Genomic DNA, 23,411 nt, shown 5'->3' with positions numbered 1-23,411 from the left:
AGCGATCAAAATGAGTCAGGTGACAGTTTGGAGGAAAACATGGAAAAAAAGAAAAAAAAAATCGAGAGTAGAGTTGAGAGTACAGTTAGAATTAACAAAAAAGCGAATTGGGAAAACAGCTTAAAAGAAAAGAAATAAGGACCTATCCAGAAAACATGAAAATGAACATGAAAATATTCAAATGTTTCAAGTTAATGGTAAATAATATTTTACAGGGTTGCTAGCGAACCGGGAATACCGGGAAAAACTTTGGAATTTCATCTCGTCACCGGGAATCCGGGAAAAAACCGGGAATTTCGGCACCTCGCCGGGAAAATTGTCATGCTTGAGTTTCTTAATGGAAGAATAGTTTTTGACAGTCTTGATATAAATTTGTCTCATAAACGCTTATTTCCGTTCATTAGTAAACAAACGAAGTTTGAATCGCTTTTTTAACAAATTGCGGGACTATATGAGATATCTATTTTTTTTCGCTCTTCGCAAGTGTGCTATACTTAAAAGCATAACTCAAATGTTATAAATTTAATAATGAAACAAAACTAAACACAAGACTAACTACAATCGAACCTGGATAAGTGAGAGTCCAAAGGACTGAACTTTTTTTTTCGTTTAAGAGGTTTCTTATTTAACCAGCTTCTCTTCGCTGGATCGCTGGAAGCTGGAATATTAATATGTATGTCTTACGTAAAAATTATATCGAAAACAAGCTTCTGTTGAAATCTAAGGTCTTTACTTCGATACAAAATAATATCTTTGTACAAATTTGTACAAAAAATATAACAGCATTCAGAAAATAACTAACTATTTTCCTGCAATCTAATGATTTTAAATTTTCTAAGACAAATCTCCATTCAAGTTGACGAGCTCATTTGATATTATGATTCGATGTATTTTTTTACATATTTCTATACAAACAACATAATTTTTTTTCTGGAACTTTATAAAAAATCTAAAAAATTTCACAATAGCTGGAAAATGCTACATTAAAGTTTCAAGATCAATTTAACTGGACGTTTTTGTGCATAACTATTGAAATTGTAGAGCAAAACAACGAAAAGATGCCAATTTCTTTAGATTCGTTTTAGAAAATCATGAAAACCTGTCAATTGATACGAAAAGACCACGTGTTAAAAGACGTCAAAGTATTTGTCTTGATTTCTAACCAGTTAACAAGTTTTGGGATACAATTTTTAGAAATTTGCGGCCCTTTACTATAAATTCATCATGATTTTATATTTAAAACATGTAAAGTGAATAGGAAAATCATCATTTCTAACCGGAAAAAAAACCGGGGAAAAACTTTGGAATTTCTAAACGACAAATGGCTAGCAACCCTAATTTTACTATAAATAATAGTAAAATTTAATTTTTTATTAATATTTTAATAGTTCGATCCGCCTTGATTGTTTATGCTCAGTTTTTTTTCTCTTCATACATCCTCATCTCCAAAATACGTTTCCGAATGTCAAGCCTAAATGTTATCCAGAACAACCCTCACCTGCCCACCTACACCACCCACTTTCGGATTCTGATCCTGCTCAGTGATGAACTTTTTCGCTGTTGGGTTGCCAATGATGTCAGTTTTGGCATTCCAACCCTTGATTGTAGCAGCATCGGGAGCCCCACTGCCTAAAGATGGCCAACAGCCATTCTTTTGGGGCTTTTTTCCACAAGAACACTCTAGTCACGATTTGTTTGTCTTCCGATTATGTTAAATTGTTGCAGTGCAAAAACAATTGAAATCATCTACGAGTGATGTGCCTGGATTGGGAAAACTGTTTTCCGAATGGTGGAAATGTGAGGAAAAGTCCCCTCGAAGCTGTGCATCCCGATCGATAACGAGATGATGTTGTGTTGGCTTCCTGGTGACGTTTCATCTAATGCGGGGTTTTTTTCTTCGGTACAGCATCCTCAGTGTGCCTACCGAGTTTATTTGGTTGTTGAGGCGAGAATTTTAATTAAAAATTAATCCGATGCGACTCATGCTGTGCTGTGTGTGATGGTTTGTTGTCGAACAATTGATCCGGAGATGAACTATCTGGATTGGTATAGAAGAGTGGTCATGTGAACTAGAGAAAAAAATGTAGTAGGAAAATGTGAAATTTTTGCTTAGTAAATCGAACTCGAAGTCTTCCAGCTGTGCATTTAACAGCTTTATAGTGTTAAGGAACTAGAGATGTAAGGTTAAAAGAAGCTCGGTTGAATCCAGCGTCTTCCATTAGTGTTAAGTTAGGTGATAACAAGAAAAGAAGTCTTCCACAATAGTTGAAGTTTGATTTACTTGAGTTTAAAAGTATGAAAAAATTAACACCGGCTGATAAATTCCGCCGAAGGTTGGCAGCGATGAAGCGGGCTAGCAAGAAGGATAAGAAATTTTTTGAGCACGATGTACGGAATAACGAGGATATCTCCAATGGGGAACCCTCCAAAAAATTGGAGGAAAATTCTGTCGAAGTACCGGAAAAAGGTGCTGACATCACGCCGGATTCTTCGACAAATCCTGAAGTACCTCAAATGGAGGAGCCTCGAGCTAGCCCAGTATCCTCGGAGTCTTCCACGGGACCAAAGATGAAATCGATGGTTCAGAAATCACATCAAATTCCAAACACGGCCAAGAAACGAAAAACTTTCACGAACAATAACAAGAAAAAGTTCATCAAAAAGCTACGCCGCTTCCAGCAGCTTCAGGCTCGGCACCCTCATTTGTTTCTGCCGCAAGGATTAGGAGGGGGACATTTTGGACAGCTGATGGCAGCGCCTCTACACGGCCCAACCGGAAAACCTACGTCGTGCTGCTGCCAGTGCGCATGTGCCGCAAACACCAACCATGTTGACGATATAGTACTTCAACGCCCTCACGAACAGGCACCGCCAAAGAATCAGAACAGCCTTTTACAGCACCCATATCACAAGTCGTCGTCCTCCTCCGAGAACCAGAATAATAGTCAGGAAGTTCGTGAAAGTGTTTCTTGTTTGCCGGAACCGGTCCCGGAATTACCCCTTTCGAAAACAGCCGTGAATCCCGGTAATTTCAATCCTGTGGAAATCAAATCCTATCGTCCTTTCTCAAACCAAAATCATCGCTTGCAACACCAGCAGCAGCAGCAACCAAATTGGAATCGCCACTGGAGCTGGAATCATCAACCCTCAGGCCATCGTTTCCAAAACTTCCATCGTCATCATCATCCGCATCATAACCAAGCAGCACGGTTCCCACTGCCTAGATTTCCGGGAGGACCCCGGGAATTACGGTTTTCGGCAGCAACCTGCTCTTCCGCCGCCGGCCCATCATCCTCCTCCTCCTCCTGCTCGCCGTCGACGACGGTGCCATTCTGCATGAAGGAAATGCACAGTGTGGTCAGGTATGGATAGTCGATTTGCCGCTCTGGCTTCTGTGTAAACTTTCTTCTAATTAACATAACGAGCACGTATTCACATAATTGCGCGATGCTTTAGAATTTATCCAATGCAGTTTGACTATATCTATACGTGTGTTGTTTACAAGTAGCCTAAAGCCTAGGAAAATTCTTGGTGGAAAAACTATCCTTCAGTCAGATGGAAACGTGAAGAGATACTTCTCGAGGGTAGAACCACCTAATTTTAGCACAGTCAGCTTAAAAAAAAATTTGAAGGTTTTCCTCGAAAGACCGAACATTTTTTAACGTCTTTTGGAAGGCGAAATTTTTTTAATTTATCATTGTCAAAACTTTAAGCTAAATAGGTTGAGAATGTTAACATCAACACAAACCATTCAGGACAGCAATCGGTTCCGGTACCTCTTGGCGTAATTATGAATGCACCACCAAGGCCTTTTTTTATAAAAAAAACATGTATCCTTGCTTGCTGACAGCAACGACCCATTGAATCGTGCCAAAGTGGACGAAAACGTGTGTGTATAGTGTTGGTAGATTGGAGGGACTAGTGTCGACATTATTTTCCAAAGGTCATTTTCCGAAAATGACAAAAACAGTAAACAGAAACGAAAATCAGTAAATCATCTTTAATGTCATCAATAGTTTTTTTTTACAAAAATCGATTACGACCTTCACAAAATTGACGGTTGAAATTATATCCCGAGGAAGCGTTTGTTGAAAATGAACCCCACCACTTGTCGATAAACCAACCGTCCGGTGTCCCCGGTGTGGTTGGTGTTTTGGGTTGGTAAATCGCCACGCCACCAGGCCGCCGAGCCCAGGTGTGTCACCTTGCCTTGCCTCCGCACTGCATTATTATGGTTTTCAATGGACAAGGCAGGAAAAATCCTCCTGTTTTCCTTTCGCTTCTTGATTCTAAGGAAAGCGTGAATTCGGCCTCGGGCTTGGTGCGAGGAAAACATTTCAATGGAATCAGTTTTGTGTGTACATAAAACATGACTTCATTATCATATCCAGAAAAAAAGGTGGGGAAAATTTGTGCTGTTTTCGGTCCGATTTTGCTACATTCTGGATGAAGCAATTGAAGATTAAAATGGAGCAGAACGTATACCGATTATTGTTAAAGGATATTTATTTTTATCTCGAATCTTGAATTGTAAATACTACTGGAGATGCTTGGATCTCCCGGAAGAACGAGAAACTGAGAAAAAAATGATTTTGATTTTCGTTCACTGTTTTGAAAAAAAAAATCGGTTACCTTATATGTAGATATAGTGTATCGTCAAAGGGAATATTGTTTTAAAAAATAATACTTCATGTTATTTTTCGGATAACCAAAGGATTAATCGAATATCGTTTACACGAAGCTTTCAAGTTCGATTATTCATTAGGTACATTTCAGAATGCAAATATCTATTAGACTGCCCCAAATTTGTATGGGAAATTTAAAACCTGTGAAATGTTATACGCTGCAGGCTAAAATTGATCCTGGGCCTAGTACAAGATCTCATGCCAAATTTGGGCCAGATCGGACCACGGGAAGGGGTCGCTCAACGAGCCTGAAGTTTGTATGGGATTTTGGGACATTTTGTTCGAAAGGAACATGAAAAACCAGTATTTCGGCAAAAACTTTTGTCTCCTTCGACCGATTTCTTTCGAAAACGGGTTTTCTAAAAGCCTAAACTATAACAAAAATTTTATCCGAAAGTTGCATTTCAATTAAAGTTAAGATAAAAAAGTTATTAAGCTTCAAAAATTGGACAACTTTTTTAAGGGTGATATTCATCACTGTTTCAATGAAGCTACTAAATGTCCGACCAGAACACTCAATGTGAAATGCATGCCGTTTCGTTAAATAATGACCGATTTCAACCATTGTTGTTGCGCTCGATTGCAATTTTTTAATGTTTTTCAAATATTTGAGTTTGGATGATATTCACTTGATAGTTCGGAAAGAAGTAAGTGCGGAAAAATGCTTGAGAATTTAAAATTTATTGCATAACCACAGGGGCTTTGGAACATGACTGAACAATTTGTGATGCCAATAAAAAAAACCAGTTTTCATCAATAACTTTGGTTCCCGTCGGCCGATTTCTTTCAAATTGATTTTTCATAAAGCCTCAATTATGAAAAATGATTCATCCGAAGACTGCATTTCGATAAGAGTTAACCCTTCGTTTCATAAAGTAACAAATATGCAACAATTAATGTATGGAAAAATGGAAAAATCGTATTTTATTTTAATTTTTTTTCTTGATGTACTCATCATTTTCAACTGTTTAAAATGATTTTTAAGGAAAAATAAAAAATCATGAAACGAAGGGTTAAGATAAAAAAGTTATAAGGCTTAAAAATGGGTTTTTTTTACGGTGGTACCTATTCATTACTGTTAATGTGGCGTCAATATGTTCGACCTCCCCGAATCATTACCAGTGGTGAAAACGAGCCTCTACTCTATGAACAAAAAAAAAGAAGTTGAAATATAATATTTTTTTTTAGTTTAAAACCTACTAGGAAATAACTTCACGTGTCAATCTCATTATTTTTTGTAATAAAAAACACTCTAAACAAAATCATGTACTTTGTTTAAACTAAAATTGCAATCGAGCGCAACAACAATGGTTGAAATCGGTCATTATTTAACGAAACGGCATGCATTTTACATTGAGTTTTCTGGTCGGACATTTAGTCGCTTCATTGAAACAGTGATGAATATTAACCCTTAAAAAATTTATCCAATTTTTGAAGCTTAATAACTTTTTATCTTAACTTTAATTGAAATGCAACTTTCAAATAAAATTTTTGTTATAGTTTAGGCTTTAAGAAAACCCGTTTTTGAAAGAAATCGGTCGAAGGAGACAAAAGTTATTGACGAAATACTGGGTTTTCATGTCCCTCTCGAACAAAATGTCCCAAAATCCCATACAAACTTCAGGCTCGTTGAGCGACCCCTTCCCGTGGTCCGATCTGGCCCAAATTTGGCATGAGATCTTGTACTAGGCCCAGGATCAATTTTAGCCTGCAGCGTATAACTTTTTCAAAAGTTGGGTCAATTGGGGCAGTCTAGTGTGTATATATGACAGGAGAGAAATTACTTTTTTGGATATAATTTTGTATCGCATGGGTTAAAATTTTTGGAATTCCTTGTAAAACAAGTTCACAGTGTATTGTAAACATTTGCAGAATTTCACTTAAATCTGTGAAGTGGCGGTCGAGAAAGATTTCAAGACGAAGAACTTCGAACCAACATTCTTACACACTTTTATCCACAATTAGTTCAGACCATTTCTTTTCCCGAGACTGTCCTTTTAACGTGCTGAATTAATCTATTAGCCGAAACTATGCTAAGTTTGCCGAAGCTTACCGCATTTATTAACCCACTAGTCCAGCTTTCAGATGCGGTATAGTAAAGTAAAGCAGAGTAGAGTAGATTAGTGTAGAGTAGAGTAGAGTAGAGTAGAGTAGAGTAGAGTAGAGTAGAGTAGAGTAGAGTAGAGTAGAGTAGAGTAGAGTAGAGTAGAGTAGAGTAGATTAGGGTAGAGAAGAGTAGAGAAGAATATAGTAGAGTAGAGTAGAGTAGAGTAGAGTAGAGTAAAGTAGAGTAGAGTAGAGTAGGGTAGAGAAGAGTAGAGTTGAGTTGAGTTGAATAGAGTTGAGTGGAGTAGAGTAGAGTACGTTAGAGTAGAGTAGAGTAGAGTAGGGTAGGGTAGAGAAGAGTAGAGAAGACTATAGTAGAGTAGAGTAGAGTAGTGTAGAGAAGAGTAGAGTAAAGTAAAATAGAGTAAAGTAGAGTAGAATAGAGTAGACTCGAATAGAGAAGAGAAGAGCAGAGTAGCTCAGAGAGTGGGGTAAAGTAGATTAGATATTCAATTTTATTCGCACTGCCACTTGGTAACGTATTACTTGGGCAGGTTAAGTTCTTCACCTGAGATTTCAACAGCTGATTTTAAATTCAAAAACGCCAAAACCCGAAGAATTTGAACTTCTTTTGAAATAACATTTATAATTGCTTTTATCTATAAAATATGCTTTCTTGATGTCAAAGTGTGCATGATGTGTTAACATTTTTTGCCAATACCACCGGCCTTCTTCAGTCTCTTTTTTTTGAAGACTAGAGTTTAATAGTAGAGTAGAATAGTAGAGTAGAATAGATTAGTAGAGTAGAGCAGAGGATAGCCATTAGAGAAGAGAGTAATGTTTTAATTAAAGTAGATCGTATTGTAGAGCAAAGAAGAGTAAAGTAAAGAAGAGGGAAAAGTAGAGAAGAGAGTAAGGAGTAGAGTATAGCAGAGCAAAGTAGATAATATTGAATAGGAAAGAGTAGAATTGAGTAAAGTAAAGTAGAGTAGAGTAGAGTAGGGTAGAGTAGAGTAGAGTATAGCCCATGTAACCTGTGTTAATGAAAAAGGCAATTGTGATCCATAGTATATTAAAATTTAAAAAGTGTGTGTTGGTTAGAGGTACAAAAATAATATGAAAAGCAAGTTTTTTACTGGTAGGAAACTTAAAATTCTGAAAAAAATGCACTGATGCATTTTAATGTAACAAACAATGTTTGGCTTTGTAAAAGGGGTTTTCGACGATTTCGGAACAAAATATGTTTTTATCTTTTGCTATGGTGTTTCTTTTGTTAAACTGATACAGCTGATGTTGTTGCTGATGATACAGCTATTTTTTATTCAGCTGCATCAACGAATGTTATAACTCAACAAATTGAAAATGATTTGAAGTTACTATCAAAATATTTTAAATGCAACTTGCTTTCTCTAAACTATACAAAAACCAAATATATGTTGTTTCGTTCTTCACATAAAAAAATACTGTCAAATAATGACCCAATTATGGATGGAATTGTTATTGAGAGAGTTCACTACTTCAAGTACCTAGGAATTTTCTTGGATGAAACACTTTCTTGGAGTTGTCACACAGAGAACCTAGTAAAAAAAATTTCTCCTCTTTGCGGTGTTTTGTGGAAATTAAGAAACTTAGTACCCCAACATGTTCTTTTAAAGTTTTACTATGCATTTATTCAGTCTCATCTAAACTATCTTATTTTGATATGGGGAAGAGCCTCCTTGTCACATCTTCAAAAACTTCAGACCCTACAGAATAGATGTTTGAAAAACATCTTCAGACTACCCCTGCTTTTTCCTACCCAACAGCTATACTCTCTGGGAACGCACAACATTCTTCCAATAACCGAACTCTGTAATTTGCAAACCGTTATATATGTTCATGATAATATACACTCGAGTAGCAATAACCAAAACCTTAATTTTACTACGGGATTAAGAACCCACAATACCCGTCAAAATAATTACTTGCAACGATGCCGATCCATGACATCTTTAGGGCAAAAAAGAATTTCTTTTATAGGACCTACAATATACAACGCTTTACCTACTGAAATAAAGACCATCAACAACCGTTCCATGTTTAAAGTCAAAGTAGTACAGTTATTAAAAGAAAAATTGAATCGTTAAAAAAGTCGATCAACAACCAGTTTTTTTAAATCAAATTTTGTTTGTTTTTGTAGCATCGTAGTTTTCTTTTGTCGTATTTTTAACTATTAATAAGTAAACTTAAGTAAATGTAGCATAATATTTGATTAGTTAACATTATTAAAAAAAAGAAATGGATCTCTTTAAAGGAAATTTTCTTCCATTGAGATCCTTATCGTAATATTGTTTAATTATAGCATACATTTCCTCGCAGTAAATAATAAACTTTTGTGTTCTCAGCATGATTAAAATTTTGTTCGCGTTGAAATTTCTTTGTTTTGCTGCCAGACGTGCTGAGAACAGTAGCGTCCATTACCAGGGGGCTCAATTGAGCCTCTTGGTGTGGGGGAGTGTGGTGGGCCGCTACATTTATAAAATTCAAAAAAAAAATAAAAAAACTCTGGAAATTTCAATCCAATTCGGCTAATCATCATCAAAATATGAGGTTTGTTATTTACACGATAAATGGTCGATAGACGATAAATAAACGCGATCAAAGTTTGACAGCTCCATAAGCTCCCAGCAGAAATATTATTTTGTTTTCTCAATTTCCTGAAAACCAAATATCATTCAGATAACTTTGTACTATAAAAATGTAGATCTCCAAACGTACTTTTTGACCCAGCTGATAACTCAGTTTGTTTACATTTGGCACATTCGCCCTATTCAAAATTCACCATCGAAATGGTTCCCGAAGAAAAAAAAACAATTGTACATTAAAGAGGCAAATATGTATGCTACATTTTCGTTTAAGGACGTAAGGAAGTTTTCATGTAAGGTCAAGCGCAACAAACTTCATGTTAAGTTCCATTTATCCATCATGAAAATATACCTTGAATGTAGATTTCAGAAACTTCAGACTTAAGTTTTGCTAATAGCTTGAAAGGCTGTTGCGAATATTGGATGGTAAAGAGATTGCATTATTAAATTAATTTTTTTTCACTATTATTGCATCAAAAAATTAAATAAGAGCGATTCTGACTTACGCTAAATTAACTTAAATATCATTCCTTCGGTTACAATTGTTTGTGTTTTATATCAAATGAACTATGCTGAATGAATCAATCCCATCAAAGATTTTTGTGCTGTCTAATTAAAAATTGAAATTCAATCTGATTTCCCAAATATTTTTTTTTTATCATTGTACGTAAACTAAAGAAAAAATTGATGAAAATTTATTCGGACGGCATCCCTGATCAACACTTTTTGCGACTGTCCAACAGAGGTGCCAGGTGGTATTGTAAAAAAACAGGATTTGATTTATTTTTCAGGATATCACTAGATTACATAAACAAAGCATACACGCTCATTTTTTAAACTCAAAATTAGATTTGACCGAGATTCAAAACATAGTTCGATTCTATGAACTTTAAGTTAAGTTTCCTTTTTCCTCCTTGCGATGGTTCAAAACGGAGATCAAATTGCTAACCCAAAAGTGATCCCGGGAGTGTCAAAACTTTCCACCGCTTTGTAATTGCAATGCAATATAGCGAAACAACATCATCCGGTTACATAAAATGTTAACCATCCTTTAATTTCCTGAAAATAAACAGCCCTCGAATAAAAAGGATAAATTTGAGTTCAGCTGCCTTAGTTTTGCGATTGCCCAGTCGAACTAAAAGTTAAGGGTTGCCACTGAAGTGCTGTTTTGAACCAAAACAACTTAATTTAGAGTTTAAAAAGCAGCGGGTAAACAGGTTTACCTCAATATATGCAACAAAAGTGAGCATGTTTTTGGCAGGACTGCAGTTCATATCAAAAACACCATTTAAATATCATCTGAACCGAAGATTATCATCGAATAAATGGGTTCAACTATTTTATTGCAGATTTCATCGATGTTCTCATAACTTAATTATAAATTCGATCATAAATGAGATTTTTTTTGAAAATCAGAACAATTTAGGACATCTGAAAGAACATTTTACAAATCCTGAATAATCAGGACAACTGGCATCTCTGATCAAAGTTCCAAAAGAAATCACTGTGTAATTTATTATGTTCTGTTCAAGGCATACATGCAATATTGTTTATTGGCATAACGTGATATTGGATTTTTTTTTAAATTCAGGATACATGTTTCCTAATTATTTAACTCCTACCACTTTGAAAAGCAAAATCCATTCAAGTGAGGAAGAGCAGCTAAAATTGGAAGCTACACATGATCAAAGGAATTTCGAAGTCCGTTTGTGAAGTCATTATTTTCGTTTCAAGCAAAAAATATGCTCAGCAGATAATTTTCTATCTAATTCGGTAAAAAGGCTTGTTCTGTTAACATTCAAATACTGAAAAAAAAAAATTCAAACCAAAACCTTGTGAAATATAATTTATTTCTGAATATTGACGAACAAAAAACGAAAGTTTAATAACGAAGCCTGGGTTAACGATTTTAGATTATGTATTAACATGAATCAGCCGACATTAAAGTTACCGGCAAAAATTATTAGTTATTGATAAAAACAATAGATATCTGGAAATCGGTGATTCGACCCAAAAGTTATTTGACGATTATCTGTGATGTTTTTTTCAGAAATTTGATAGAAAACTTATAACAAAAATCGATGAATTGAGTTGTTTCACTCATAATACAGCTTTAGAAATTCTATCCAAATGATATATAAATAAAATTAAAAAATATGAAAATCTGGATAAAAATTCTAGAATTAAGCATGTACATAGTTTTGAAGATAGTTACTTAAAAGTATGTGAAATTGAACATTTTTCTGTGATTTCGACAACGTTGCTTAACATCTCAATGCAATGATCCAATACAGAACTTCAATTTAAAAAACGAGGTTCTTACCGTTTGTTGAAAACAAAATCTGTGCTTTGAAGACAAGTTTTAATTATGGGAAAAAAAATCACAGAAAGTCAATTAGCGATTCAACGTCCAACGCTAAGAAGACGGTGATTGACAATTGAAAAATTGAGAGAAAATAAAAATGACAAAGATTTAGTGATGTACTTTTTCAATATCAGATATTATAAAAGTCGTTTTGAATTTCTGTTTTAGACACGTGAATTCGATTTATCTTTTCTTTTTCAGATTTGTTTTCGCCAAAAATTTGAAGTAAAAACGTAAAGCTCTTCTAATTATTAAAAAAAATATTTTAAGTGCGGTCCGCCGCCAAGGTTTCAAATTTAAATTGGCCCGTTGGTTCAAAAGGTTGCTCATCCCTGGAGTAGAGTGTAGTAGAGTCAATCCGGGCAGACTAAGACACAATACAATTGAGTAGATTAAAGATTAGGTTAGGGTAGATTAGAGTAGATTGAAAAAAGTCTAAATCGGTCTTGCTTGAGGACAATTTCCTTCGGTACGATCTGGACGTTGTGTTGGATTTTCACCAAACCATCGTCTCCTTTGAGTAGTGAACTGATACCAAATCAGGCCAAAACAGTATCGGGTGATCGTACTTTCAGATCATGGGCTGCAGGCACTCCCGGATGTAAACAGTTGTATTTTGTCAGTGGCCACGAACGGCTCGGAAAGCATGCCACACTCACATATTTATGGCTTGCCAAATCATTGCCTTTTTACCGAAATTTTTGGAAAACATTGATGTCTTCGTCTCGTCAAAACATTGGTCATCTTGAACAGTGTAATACTGGTCCCCCGGAAGCGTTTTGTAATCAAACTTGCAATAAGTGATGACGCACACCGATTTTCAACACACGGAAGCAGCTTGTTTTTGACTCCGTTACAGCATCTTTTGCTTCCTATATGGCTTTAGTTTAGATCCAATCTTACCTCGGCATGATAGACGGTGCTAAGAGAGGATCCCACTGTTTTGGATCATCCCAAACTGAGGCAGTCTTTCTACTGGCGTTAGCACGCATGACTTTCGGTCCAAAGTTTGATTCACCGAATGACGTCTGGTCCAAAGTTTTGTTCACCACTCCAATGCTTATTTCTTCAATTTTTTCCAACTGACTCAGTAAAATGTTGGGGACAGTATACACCATTTGTACTCAAAGTTTTGGCGCTTATTCAGGAAAAGGCCTGTCATTTTCACGAAAATCTTGAAAATACGAAACACAGGGTGTTAAGTTGAACTGTAAACAACAACACACAGCATAAATCTCCTGTTTGAACGTCATCCGGAATGAGCAGTATTAAAATCATGCTTAGACATAATGATACACCCTTTAGTGATTAGTGATCCATTTCAAATCATTCCCACGGAGGTGTATCTCCGTCTTTCAGGCATTTTGATAAAATTTCGGCTCGTTTGGTGCCCAGGTTTGGATGTTGTTCAACTATTTTTGTTTTATATTCTGGCTCAAATTGTTCGAATGTATCGAAATGTAGGTCATTACACAATATGCTTAGTTTTGCGAGATCGCGTGCTGTCATGAGGCTAGAATTCAATTGCAAATACCGCCATATATTAACAAGTACCTCCCGACGGCTCTCTTTCTGTCTCTCTCTCTTCCTCTTATGATCCACGCTATTTCGGTCCAGGGTGCTAAGTTTATTAGAGGACCATCGGTATCACAATGTTTTTATATTCCTATCGACAGCAGTTGATTGATGGGGACGTGGCACGGATGTTCCACTCAAATTGTTTAGGTTTCGGTTATCGATATAGACAAATACAGACATTGATCTCCGATCAGCCGAACGACATCGACAGTCGTTGGTGTCGCGGTGGTGTTGTGCTCCAAAAAATTGTAACAAAGCTGCACGCCACCACACACAAACACATCAAATTCGCCATCTTTTGCTTCAGTCCTTTGAAGCTTCAGTGCAAATCGTTTGGTGTATTAAGTTCACAATAAAATAGGAAAACAAAGTAAGCTGGAGGTGGTCACATTTAGGAGGGAGGAAAACGGAATTTGTTGAAAATTAGTTTCCACTTCCCACGGAAACAAATTCGAACACTGTTTACCTTGCTATACTAACCTAGTGTAAATCGAAAACACTAAAACTGTTCTTAAATACTCAACAGAAATGCTTCGAGTAGGGTTGCCAGAACTTGTGTTGAATTTTCGCTTTGGAAGTTTCTTTTGAGAGTTCAAAGTAGGAGGTCTGGAACTGAGGGTCATGATTTAAAAAATAGGAGTTGAGGGAAGAGAGTCGAATGTCGAGAATCTTAACTAAAGATAAAAGTTGAGACTAGAGTAGAGAAAAATTAAAAGTTGACAATCGAGCATTGAGAGTTAGGAATATGGAGTTGAGAATTAAAACCCAAGAGTTGAGAGAGAACCAAGAATCGTGGGAGAATCAACAGCTGAGAGTCCGGAGTTTACAGTCTAGAATCCAGAGTTCAGGGTTGAGAATTATGAGTTGAGCGTCAGAAATTAGGTTGGAAGAGGGAGTTGAGATTTTAGATTTTAGAGTCAAAAAATTTAATTCGAGAGTTTAGGAATGGGAGTTAAAATTTTGGAGTTGAAAATTGGGAGCCAAGAGTTGAGAGTTGGGATGCGAGAGTTGAGAGTTCAGAAATTAGAGCAAGAATCGAGAGCTTCGGGTTGATAGTAGAAAATTGAGCATTAAGACTCAAGAGAAGGAACTCTATGATCAAGAGGTAATAGACGAAAGTTGAGAATTTTGAGTAGAAGGACAAGTTAAGAAATGGAAATCGATATTCAAAAGTCCAGAGTTGAAATTCAAAAGTTTAGAATCGAGAATTGAGAGTTAAAAACTAAGCGTAGAGAGTTAAGAGTCGATAGTTGAGAGTTGAGAGTCAAAAGTTCAGAGTCGCAAGTCGAGAGTCGGAAGTCATGAATTGAGAATTGAGATTCGAATTTTGAGAGTCGGGATCGGGAAGACTAAGAATTGAGAGTCAAAAGATGAAGGTCAACAGTTTAGAGTCGAGAATCGAGAGTTGAGTTTTGAGATTCAAGAGTTGAGAGTCGTTTGATCAAAGATGAACGAAGTGACCAAACAGTTGACATAAAAAAATCAATAAAAAGTTATAACTAATAATTTCATATTTAAGCTAAAATTAACTAATGAAATGTTCCTCAAAACTCTAATTTGGTTACCCTTGGCTTTTCCGGATCAATTCTCTGCCAGTCCCAGGATTTGGGTCAATTTTTTCCCCATGGAAAGGCCTCGTTTGCTCCTGCATAACACTCGTCAAAGGTTACCGAGTTGCCGATTCCCCGACGCCTTCTACCTAACACCTCTCTCTCTAGCCTCAAGCTAATAGTTAACTTAGTTGTTTGTGTGGATCCCAAACAGATAAAAAATTGGTGGTACAAAAACAGCGGATTCGCGTGCTATGGTGCCATCAATCAGAATCCTCCCCCACACTTTTCATTTATTAGAGAAGAGGGTGCCTCGTGCACCGTTCCTATAGGACAATCGATTATGACGTCAATTTCGCGCTCATTCGAGCTTCGTTTCCACCAGAAATGTTTATCACCAACGATTTGAGTTGCACGAAACACTGTAACCGTTTTTTCTTCCTTTTTACAATTGCAGTGTCCGGGAGACTCACCACATCGCCCAGGCCCAGCAGGAAAAGAATGCCAAACTGCGGGAAGCGTTTGGCATCTCGGAGTACTTTGTCGAGGGAACGAGCTTCGATCAGGACCGTAAGGCCCGGGAGGATCTGGCCAAGTCGGAAGCACTGCAGAAAGAGCTGGCCGAGAAGGAACAGCGGGAGGCGGCCGAAAAGGCCAACCGGAAGCGGTACGCCCTGGTGAGGACACCGTCGCCGGAACAGCAGCCGTCGACCGTGGCCAGGGACGGTGATGCTGGAACTTCCAACGGGAAGGACCACCGTCGGAAGCGGGATCGGCACGATCATGACGATGGTGGTGGTGACGATGAGGAAGGCGAAGGGCGCCGGGAAGACAAGAAGAAGCGCAAAAAGAAGAACCGTGATGGGTAGGTTGATTTTTTTTTTCTCTAAAAAATTCTGAAACAGGAAACTTATGATTTTGTTTTTATTTACCAGATCGTCCAGTCCAGACCGCAAGAAGGAGAAGAAAAAGAAGTCCAAGAAAAACAAAAAAGAAAGGTAAGCAATAGTGCATCCTTTCGGTGCGTTAGGGTTTGTTTAGTGTAAATTGTCTTAGTTAAGTTTGAACCTAATTGAAAGATCAATTGATGTTTGATGAAAATTTAAAGAGATCCTTCTTCTTTAAAAATGTTTTGATTGCTTATAATCATTTTTGGTAAAACGTTTACATTCCATTAAAATTTTTAATGGCATAGAATGCTTTTGAAATTTCCCGAGTCAGCGCGTGGACGAACTAAACTTTTTTTTTTGGGTATTTAATACTTCGCGAGGTCTCATTTCATAGGACGTACAAACTTATTCCAGCCTGGGATGTTGCGATCACAACCTTCAAATAGTAGCTAAGGACGTAAGAAACAAACTTTTATAATTCGGTGAATGAAAAATTATGTATAGAGGTCGCCCATGTTCGGTCATTGAGGAAAGGCCATTTAATCGAAAAAATTTCTTAATAAAATTCTCAAATTCTAAAAAAAGTATCAAACATGTTTCTCTTCTATTCGTAAAATTTTCTTTATAATGTGAGTTTTGAATTAACAATTTGTTTAGACTGTTTTGAACTCTCTTGTATGCATGTTTTTTGAAATCTGCAATATTGAGAATTTTTGAAAAAAAAATAAAATCAACAAAAATATGTGATTCAGGTTTTCAATCGACAACGAACCCTCAAGGTGCGGAAATTAATGAAGTGCCGCTTTGCTAAAGTTTTTCAAGTTTTACTATAAGAAAATTTTCAAAACGTTGCTAAAGATTGCTTTGAATTGTGACGTGGATGAGTTTCGAGCAATCTAGAATCAAATAAACTCCAGATATCAAACTTTTTCATTTTTTTTATCGATCCTTGAATCACTAGAAAGATTCATGTCAAGTTTGAAAGAACCATGTCAAGTTTAAATAAACAATTTTTGATAAAATTGCCTTTTTTTCAAAAATCGGACAAGTGTGACCTCAAAACATCATTTTTCTGATTCGCTGCCATATAAAAGTTTGTTTCTCACATCTTTAGCAATCATTTAAAGGTTGAACCTCCAGAATCCCAGTCAGAGTGCAATTTTGGGTCACAATATTGGGAACGTTAAAATGAAGGACAACTTAAATTGAAATTAGACCAGTTAACGCCTCAACTCAAAGTTGTATGCCCTCCTGGTACTTTGTCATGTTACCTTCAATGGAAGGTCGTTTTTTTAAAAAAAATTTATCGTCCTATCATAAATGGTGTTTAAAATATAATCGTTTTTAGTAAGCGACCATTCAACTTAGCTAAAGCAGTTTAATTCAAGAGAAAAAATATTGGAATGGTGATCATTTTAAGTTAGTTACCATATGAATGACGCTGATTCTGGAAAAAAAGGAACCAAACAAAAATCAAACAGAACGCCACGATTTTTCTTCCATACTTGAATATTCCACCACGTTGCGTTTTTTTTTAAATGGGAAATCAACATAACTCAGAAGTATGTTGATCACAAATCGGATCGAAACCCGCCTATTTTTGGCGCAGTACTAATGGGGTGATCGTAAATTTTCATTCTTTTTTCGACTACTAGAAACAACTGAAAGATTCTTTCCAAGAATTCAGACAACAAAATATCTTTCAATAGTAGAACGAAAGATAAAAAAAGTCGAGATGAAGCTAATTTCAGCCGCTTTCAGTCGGGCATCTTAAATAATTATTTTGTTGGAAAATATAAGCTTTCCGACGACATCAAAGTCCTACAAATACAACCACAAACGCATGTAAGGACGACCTCCACTTGCTTTTAGTGCGACTTCCTTCCAGTGACTTCAACGCTCGACGATCATCAAAGTCATCGATCCTGAACACGTTCGTCGTCACGCTCATTTTGATAGTTTTACTAGCCGGGCCTAATGGAATTTTCGGAGCGACAAAATAAAGAAGCAGAGCTCCAGCTTTGCAACGTGTGGCTAAACTGAGCGGCTAAAATAAGAAAGAGAGCGTCATACGTTTTTGATGTGACGGGGCCTCCCAGGGAATACACCCGTCACACGAATATGGGTCCCATGGCGACGAACGTGTTAAATTACCTGCTCAATTATCTCTTAATACACTAATGTTCCTCTGGGACCAGGTCGATACCCTTCCAAAGTATTTCCGATTGAACGACCTTCAAAAGAATTCTCGATTGAATGACCTTGACTTTCCTTGACACCGGACCGTCGACCTTCCTTGGCTTTGACTCGACAACCTTCAATGACCCCGGACCGAAGACCCTTCCTGGATCCAGTCTTCAGTCTGACTATCTTCCGATGACTTCTGTGTGACGATCTTTCCTAAACCTTTCCAGATCTTCCCTGGCTCTGGTCTGGAGACCTTCCAATGGGTCCCGGTCCGGCAACCTTTTAGTGGTATTTTAACCCTTCATGGTGCACTGGTCCAACGATCTGCTTCTGTCTCCAGTTCTATGACCTTCCAATAGTAACGTCCTGACGACCTTTCCTGAGTCTAGATTATTGTAATGGTTACCTATATCTAGACCTTCAAATGAATTCTTAGTTTTACGACCTTCCAATGGCAGCAGCATCGATCCAAAAAATCGGTTCCTATCTGAAGACTTTCCTTGACACCGGTCCGTCGACCTTCTTTGGCTTCGACTCGCCAACCTTCAATGACCCCGGTTCGCAGACCTTCCTGGATCTAGTTTGCCGACCTTCAATTGGTTTCTATCCGGTGACCTTTCCTGGCTCCGACTCAACGACTTTCAAATGGCTAAAGGCTGATTATCTTCTAGTGACTTCTGTGTCACGATCTTTCTTAAACCTTGCTAAATAGATGTAAATCCCTGGCTCTGGTCTGGAGACCTTCCAATGGGTCCAGTCCGACAACCTTCTAGTGGTATTTGACCTTTCATGGTGCACCGGTCCAACGATCAAGCCTATGTCTCCATTTCTATGACCTTCAAATGGTACCGTCCCGACGACCTGTCCTGAGTCTTGATTATTCTAATGGCTATCTGGATCTAGACCTTCAACTGAATTCTCAATTTAGCGACCTTCCAATGGCAGCGGCACCGATCCAAAAATCGGCTTCGATCCGACAACCTTCAACAAAACCGGTCCGAAGACCATTCCTGGATCCAGTTTGCCGACCGTCCATTTGTTTCGGTCCGGCGACCTTTCCTGGCTCCTATTCAACGAATTTCAAATTGCTAAAGTATGATTGTCTTCCAGTGACTTCTTTATGACGATCTTACCAAAACCTTTCTAGGTGTACTTCTCTGGCTCTGTTCTGGAGACCTTCCAATGGGTCCGGTCTGACAACCTTCTAGTGGTACTTGACCCTTCATGGCGCACACGATCTGCATATGTCTCCTATTCTATGACCTTCCAGTGATACCGTCCCTGGCTCTGGTCTGGAGACCTTCCAATGGGTCCGGTCCGACGATCTTTTAGCGGTACTTGACCCTTCATGGCGCACCGGTTAAAAGATCTATCTCCAATCCAATGACCTTCCAGTGGTACTTCCCCGAAGACCTTTCCTGAGGCTCGCTTATTGTAACGCCTATCCGGATCTGGCCTGACGATCGTTTTCTAGATTCCATAACACCGGTCGGTCAAGCTTTCAATGACTTCGGTCGTACGACCTTCCAGTGGCTTCGACCCTAGGATTTGTCACTGATTCCAGTTGATGATCCCGAAGAAGTTTCTAGATCTGGGTCGTCGACCTTCTTTGACTTCCGGTCCAAAAACCTTCAGGACTTCAAAGAACTTTTATTATTTTTCAATAACCCGCTCGACAACTTTCCAGTGACTCTCGTTCCCACGATCTCCACAAGGCTCAGGTACAACAATTTTTTAGTGACTTCAGCTTGAAGATCTTTCATAGTTTAACTTTTGGCGATCTTCCAATGGCTCTCCTATGACCTATGACGATCAAAGATCTGTCGGTGGCTTCAGTCCTACACTTTAGCTGAATCCGGCGCGATGACCTTTCATGGCCCCGCCTCGAAGATCTTCCGATAACTCGCATCCCATGATCTTCCAGTGGCTTTGACACGACTATCCTTCCTGGATCCGGCTTGACGACTTTCTATGGCACCGGACTAGGGTAGTATACTACCCTTCAACAATGGCTTCGATTCTTTGATTTTGAATACCCTCACTGGATTCGGCTTGATAACCTTTCCTGATTCCAGCCCGATGACACTTCCTGGATCTGATCCGGAACTCTTCCATGGAAGCGATCTTGTAATGGCTAACTCCGGTTCTATGATCTTTCAGTGGTTCTAGTCCGTAACTTCCACTGACAGCGGTTTATAATCTGCCAATAGCTTCGGATCGATGACTCTCCCTAAATCTTCCTGGGGTTCTACCTCACGACCCTCCCCAGATCCTGCCCAACGACCTTCAAAAGCTTTGGCTTATTGACTTTACAATTACCGTATTTCACGGTCTATAACAAGCGTTTCTTGCCAAATTTTTTGGTACAAAATTGAGGGTACGTGCTTTACAATGGATGTTCTTTTGAAGCACATTTCATACTTCAAAAAAATATCCCTGTTATTTACACCGTTAAATACGGTCCTCCCGTACAAGGACCTTCGATGATTGTTCCGACAACCTTCCAATAGCTCCGGTCCGACGACCTTCCATTGACATCGGCCTGACGATCATCCAGTGGCTACAGCCCGGTGACCCTCGCTGGATCCGGCTCAAAGACCTTCCATGACTCTGCTCCGATCCGACAACCTTTCTGTGGCTCTGGTTTTACGATAGTCTCTGGATGTAGCCCGATGAACCTCACTTGGCACAGAACTGCGACCTTACCCTGCTATGGCACTAAAACCACCTTCTAATGGCTCCGCCCATTGATCTTTCTGTTGCACCGGCTCGAAAATTCTTCATTTCCTTCGATCCTACCACCTTCCTGAATGCGATTCCACGACCAACCATTGGTACTTATCCGACGACCTTCCCAAAGGCTTCCGTCCTAAGACCTTTCGGTGCCTCCAACCCGAAGATCTTTCAGTGACTTAGGCCTACAACACTTCGACTCAATGAGCTTCCGTTGCACCGGGTGCGACAACCTTCCAACGGCGTCGGATCGACGAGCCTCTCTGGATTTTGATCAATGACCATGACCCATCAGACTGAGTCGATTTGGGGTCATTTTTGAATTTCTTAAACCCTGGGGTCTAAAAATCTTCGTTTTGGTTCAAAATTCTTCCATGATTTTTTGCAGAATTTTCAAGTGAACTTTTAGGTTTACATGGGAAAATTGATATTTTGTACTGGAAAATCAACATCATTTTTGTTTCTTCTGTGGAACTGAGCCTGCTAATGGTTGTTGTGTCAATTTATAAATTTTTTAAAGGAAATTTTTTACTGAACAACTTCAAAGATCGAACTTCGTATCTTATTAGTCAAAAAAATTATTAGCTGTTTATTCGGGGTTATGGCTTTTGGCATTGAAAAAAAAAAAATTCAATTGACATCACTGTTAGTGTCTTGCAATATATTGTATGAAAAGTACTCAAGCAATACTTCGCTGGGCACCCAGCAGTGGTATCAATTGAATTGATTGTTTTTCAATAACTTCTAATTTCTAAAACTTTTTTGGTCTAATGAAATACGAAGTGACGGTCTTCGACAAAGTTGTTCAGCGGAAAATTTCCTTTGGAGAATTTATAAATTGGCAGAAAAACCATTAGCAGGCTCAGTTTTACAGAGGAAACAAAAATGATTTACATTTTCTCATACAAACCTAAAAGCTAAAATTTAGTCATGTAGACGTTACTTTAAAATTCTGCAAAAATCAGTTTTAGATCAAAACGGTGCTTTTTAGCTTTTAGCTAACTCCCATTTTGCCACGAGTGGCCTCAGTCCAATAAGGCCCGTTGAAGCCAAAGAGTATAAGTGCATAAATGCTAATTTCGAGAAAGCACGCTTTAACTTTACGTGTTCGGCCTCTTTCCATACATTTTTGAACATTTGTATTATTCTATTGAACGTAAAAGTTTGTAAAAAAATTCCAAAAATCTGAAAAAATCACCGAATACAGTTTGAAATATGAGGAATTTTATGGCAGTTTCGACTCAACATCGACCCTTTTTTCACTTATACCCCTTTGGCTCTGAGGGTCTCATTTAGATATGCATGATTAAACATAAATATTAAAAATGTTCTAGAAAAAAAAACCTTAATGTTTTCACTTTCCATACTGTTATAAATATATTGAATACATATGTTAGAAAAAAACGACGTTATCTCTTCTACAATTGCTAATTGTTTTCCTTGATAATAAAAACCGAAAAAAGCATTCCTCAATATGCAAATATTGACTTTATTTTTAATCATATTTGAAATTATATAACCTTAATATTCTTGATTACTAACGCTCACGTCTATCTCACATTCTCGTTGTTATTTTAACCTTTTTTGCCCTCAATCGCAAATCACTAATCTCTTACAAACAAACAACCAAAAAAAAAATTTTTTCAAAAAACGAAAAAAAAAACCAAATACATACTCAAAACCACTCTCTGAAAAACAAACAAAAAACCGTTCGCAGTTGGTAAGTATGCTGCTGTCAGCTAAAACATTTAGTTTGTTTCGGCATATCTTAATTCTGCTCCCCATTGTATGCGTTTTTTTATTTTTTGTTTCAAAATTTACACTATTTTATGTTATTCTATTCTTCGTTATATTAACCACTCATAACGTTCGGTTAGTTTTTCTCTTTCTTTTTTCTGTGACTGATCGTGTGCATTCATTTGTGTTTTAGTACTTTTGAAAAAAAATCTTTGTCGGTGCTACTTTCGATTTTTTTTATACTAACATCTTGAAATGAATTTCGGTTCGGTTTATTTAAATTAAATTTTGACTGTCGTTGTTTATTTTTTAATTTAGAATTTTATGTTGATTGATTTACTTTTTCACGTAATTTGCGCATTTTTACTTTCTCACAAAAAATGATCCCTCCTCCCGAATCAAACCAAAAAAAAAAGTTGCAAGCTACCACCACGAAAAGGAAATCTTTCTTATTTTATTCTTTTTTCTCTCCTTTTTCCTAAAGACAGACCAATATTATGATGAATATATATTTAACATGAAGGAAAGGTAAAATTTACTATTCTAAAACAGCTGCGATTTTTTTCTATACTTTATCTAAGTACTAACCAATCTGTAACCAACTACCAGTCTTTGTTGTTTGATAGAAATGTTTTAATTTTTGTTATTTTTTGTAGGCCGATACCATTTTATTAATAATTAAAAAAAACATTTTAAACTTTGTTTTTGTCGAAGATAATCCACCTATAGGAACCTCGCTTCAATAAGGTCCCATTATAAGTTTAAAAAATCACCATTCTCCCCCAGGCTGTTGACACATTTTCAAACTTTCAGTTAACGATTTCAGTTTCCATCATCTCAGAGAAGAAAAAAAATCAGCAACAACGAACATCTAGCCCGAATTTTTGGACAGCGAGCAAACTAATTATACTTTCCAATTTTGCCATTATCATTCAACCTACCGAAAAAAATTGAAAAAAAAATCAAGAAGAGATATCTACCAGATACAAGAAAAAACACACACAGAGATTTGAATG

At 37.4% G+C, this 23,411-nt stretch overlaps 1 protein-coding gene across 13 annotated transcripts in view; it reads left to right on the top strand.

Moving 5' to 3' along the window:
* Positions 1–23,411, top strand: part of LOC129750615 (serine/arginine repetitive matrix protein 2) — an 80,888-nt gene that overhangs the window by 42,711 nt on the left and 14,766 nt on the right. For 7 of the 13 annotated variants that reach the window (XM_055745596.1, XM_055745597.1, XM_055745595.1 and 4 more), the window contains exons 4-5: positions 15,306–15,713; positions 15,784–15,846. In XM_055745596.1, the coding sequence (XP_055601571.1) occupies positions 15,306–15,713; positions 15,784–15,846 (471 nt within the window). Of the gene's footprint in view, positions 1–1,575; positions 3,363–15,305; positions 15,714–15,783; positions 15,851–15,889; positions 22,924–23,411 lie in introns of those variants that run through there. The other 6 variants (XM_055745588.1, XM_055745589.1, XM_055745601.1 and 3 more) reach the window with 6 other exon arrangements.

Source organism: Uranotaenia lowii, chromosome 3 (assembly GCF_029784155.1).
Source record: "Uranotaenia lowii strain MFRU-FL chromosome 3, ASM2978415v1, whole genome shotgun sequence".
Lineage (NCBI taxonomy): Eukaryota > Metazoa > Arthropoda > Insecta > Diptera > Culicidae > Uranotaenia > Uranotaenia lowii.
The sequence above is the reverse complement of the archived record's forward strand: the minus strand, read 5'-3'. Positions and strand labels throughout refer to the sequence as shown.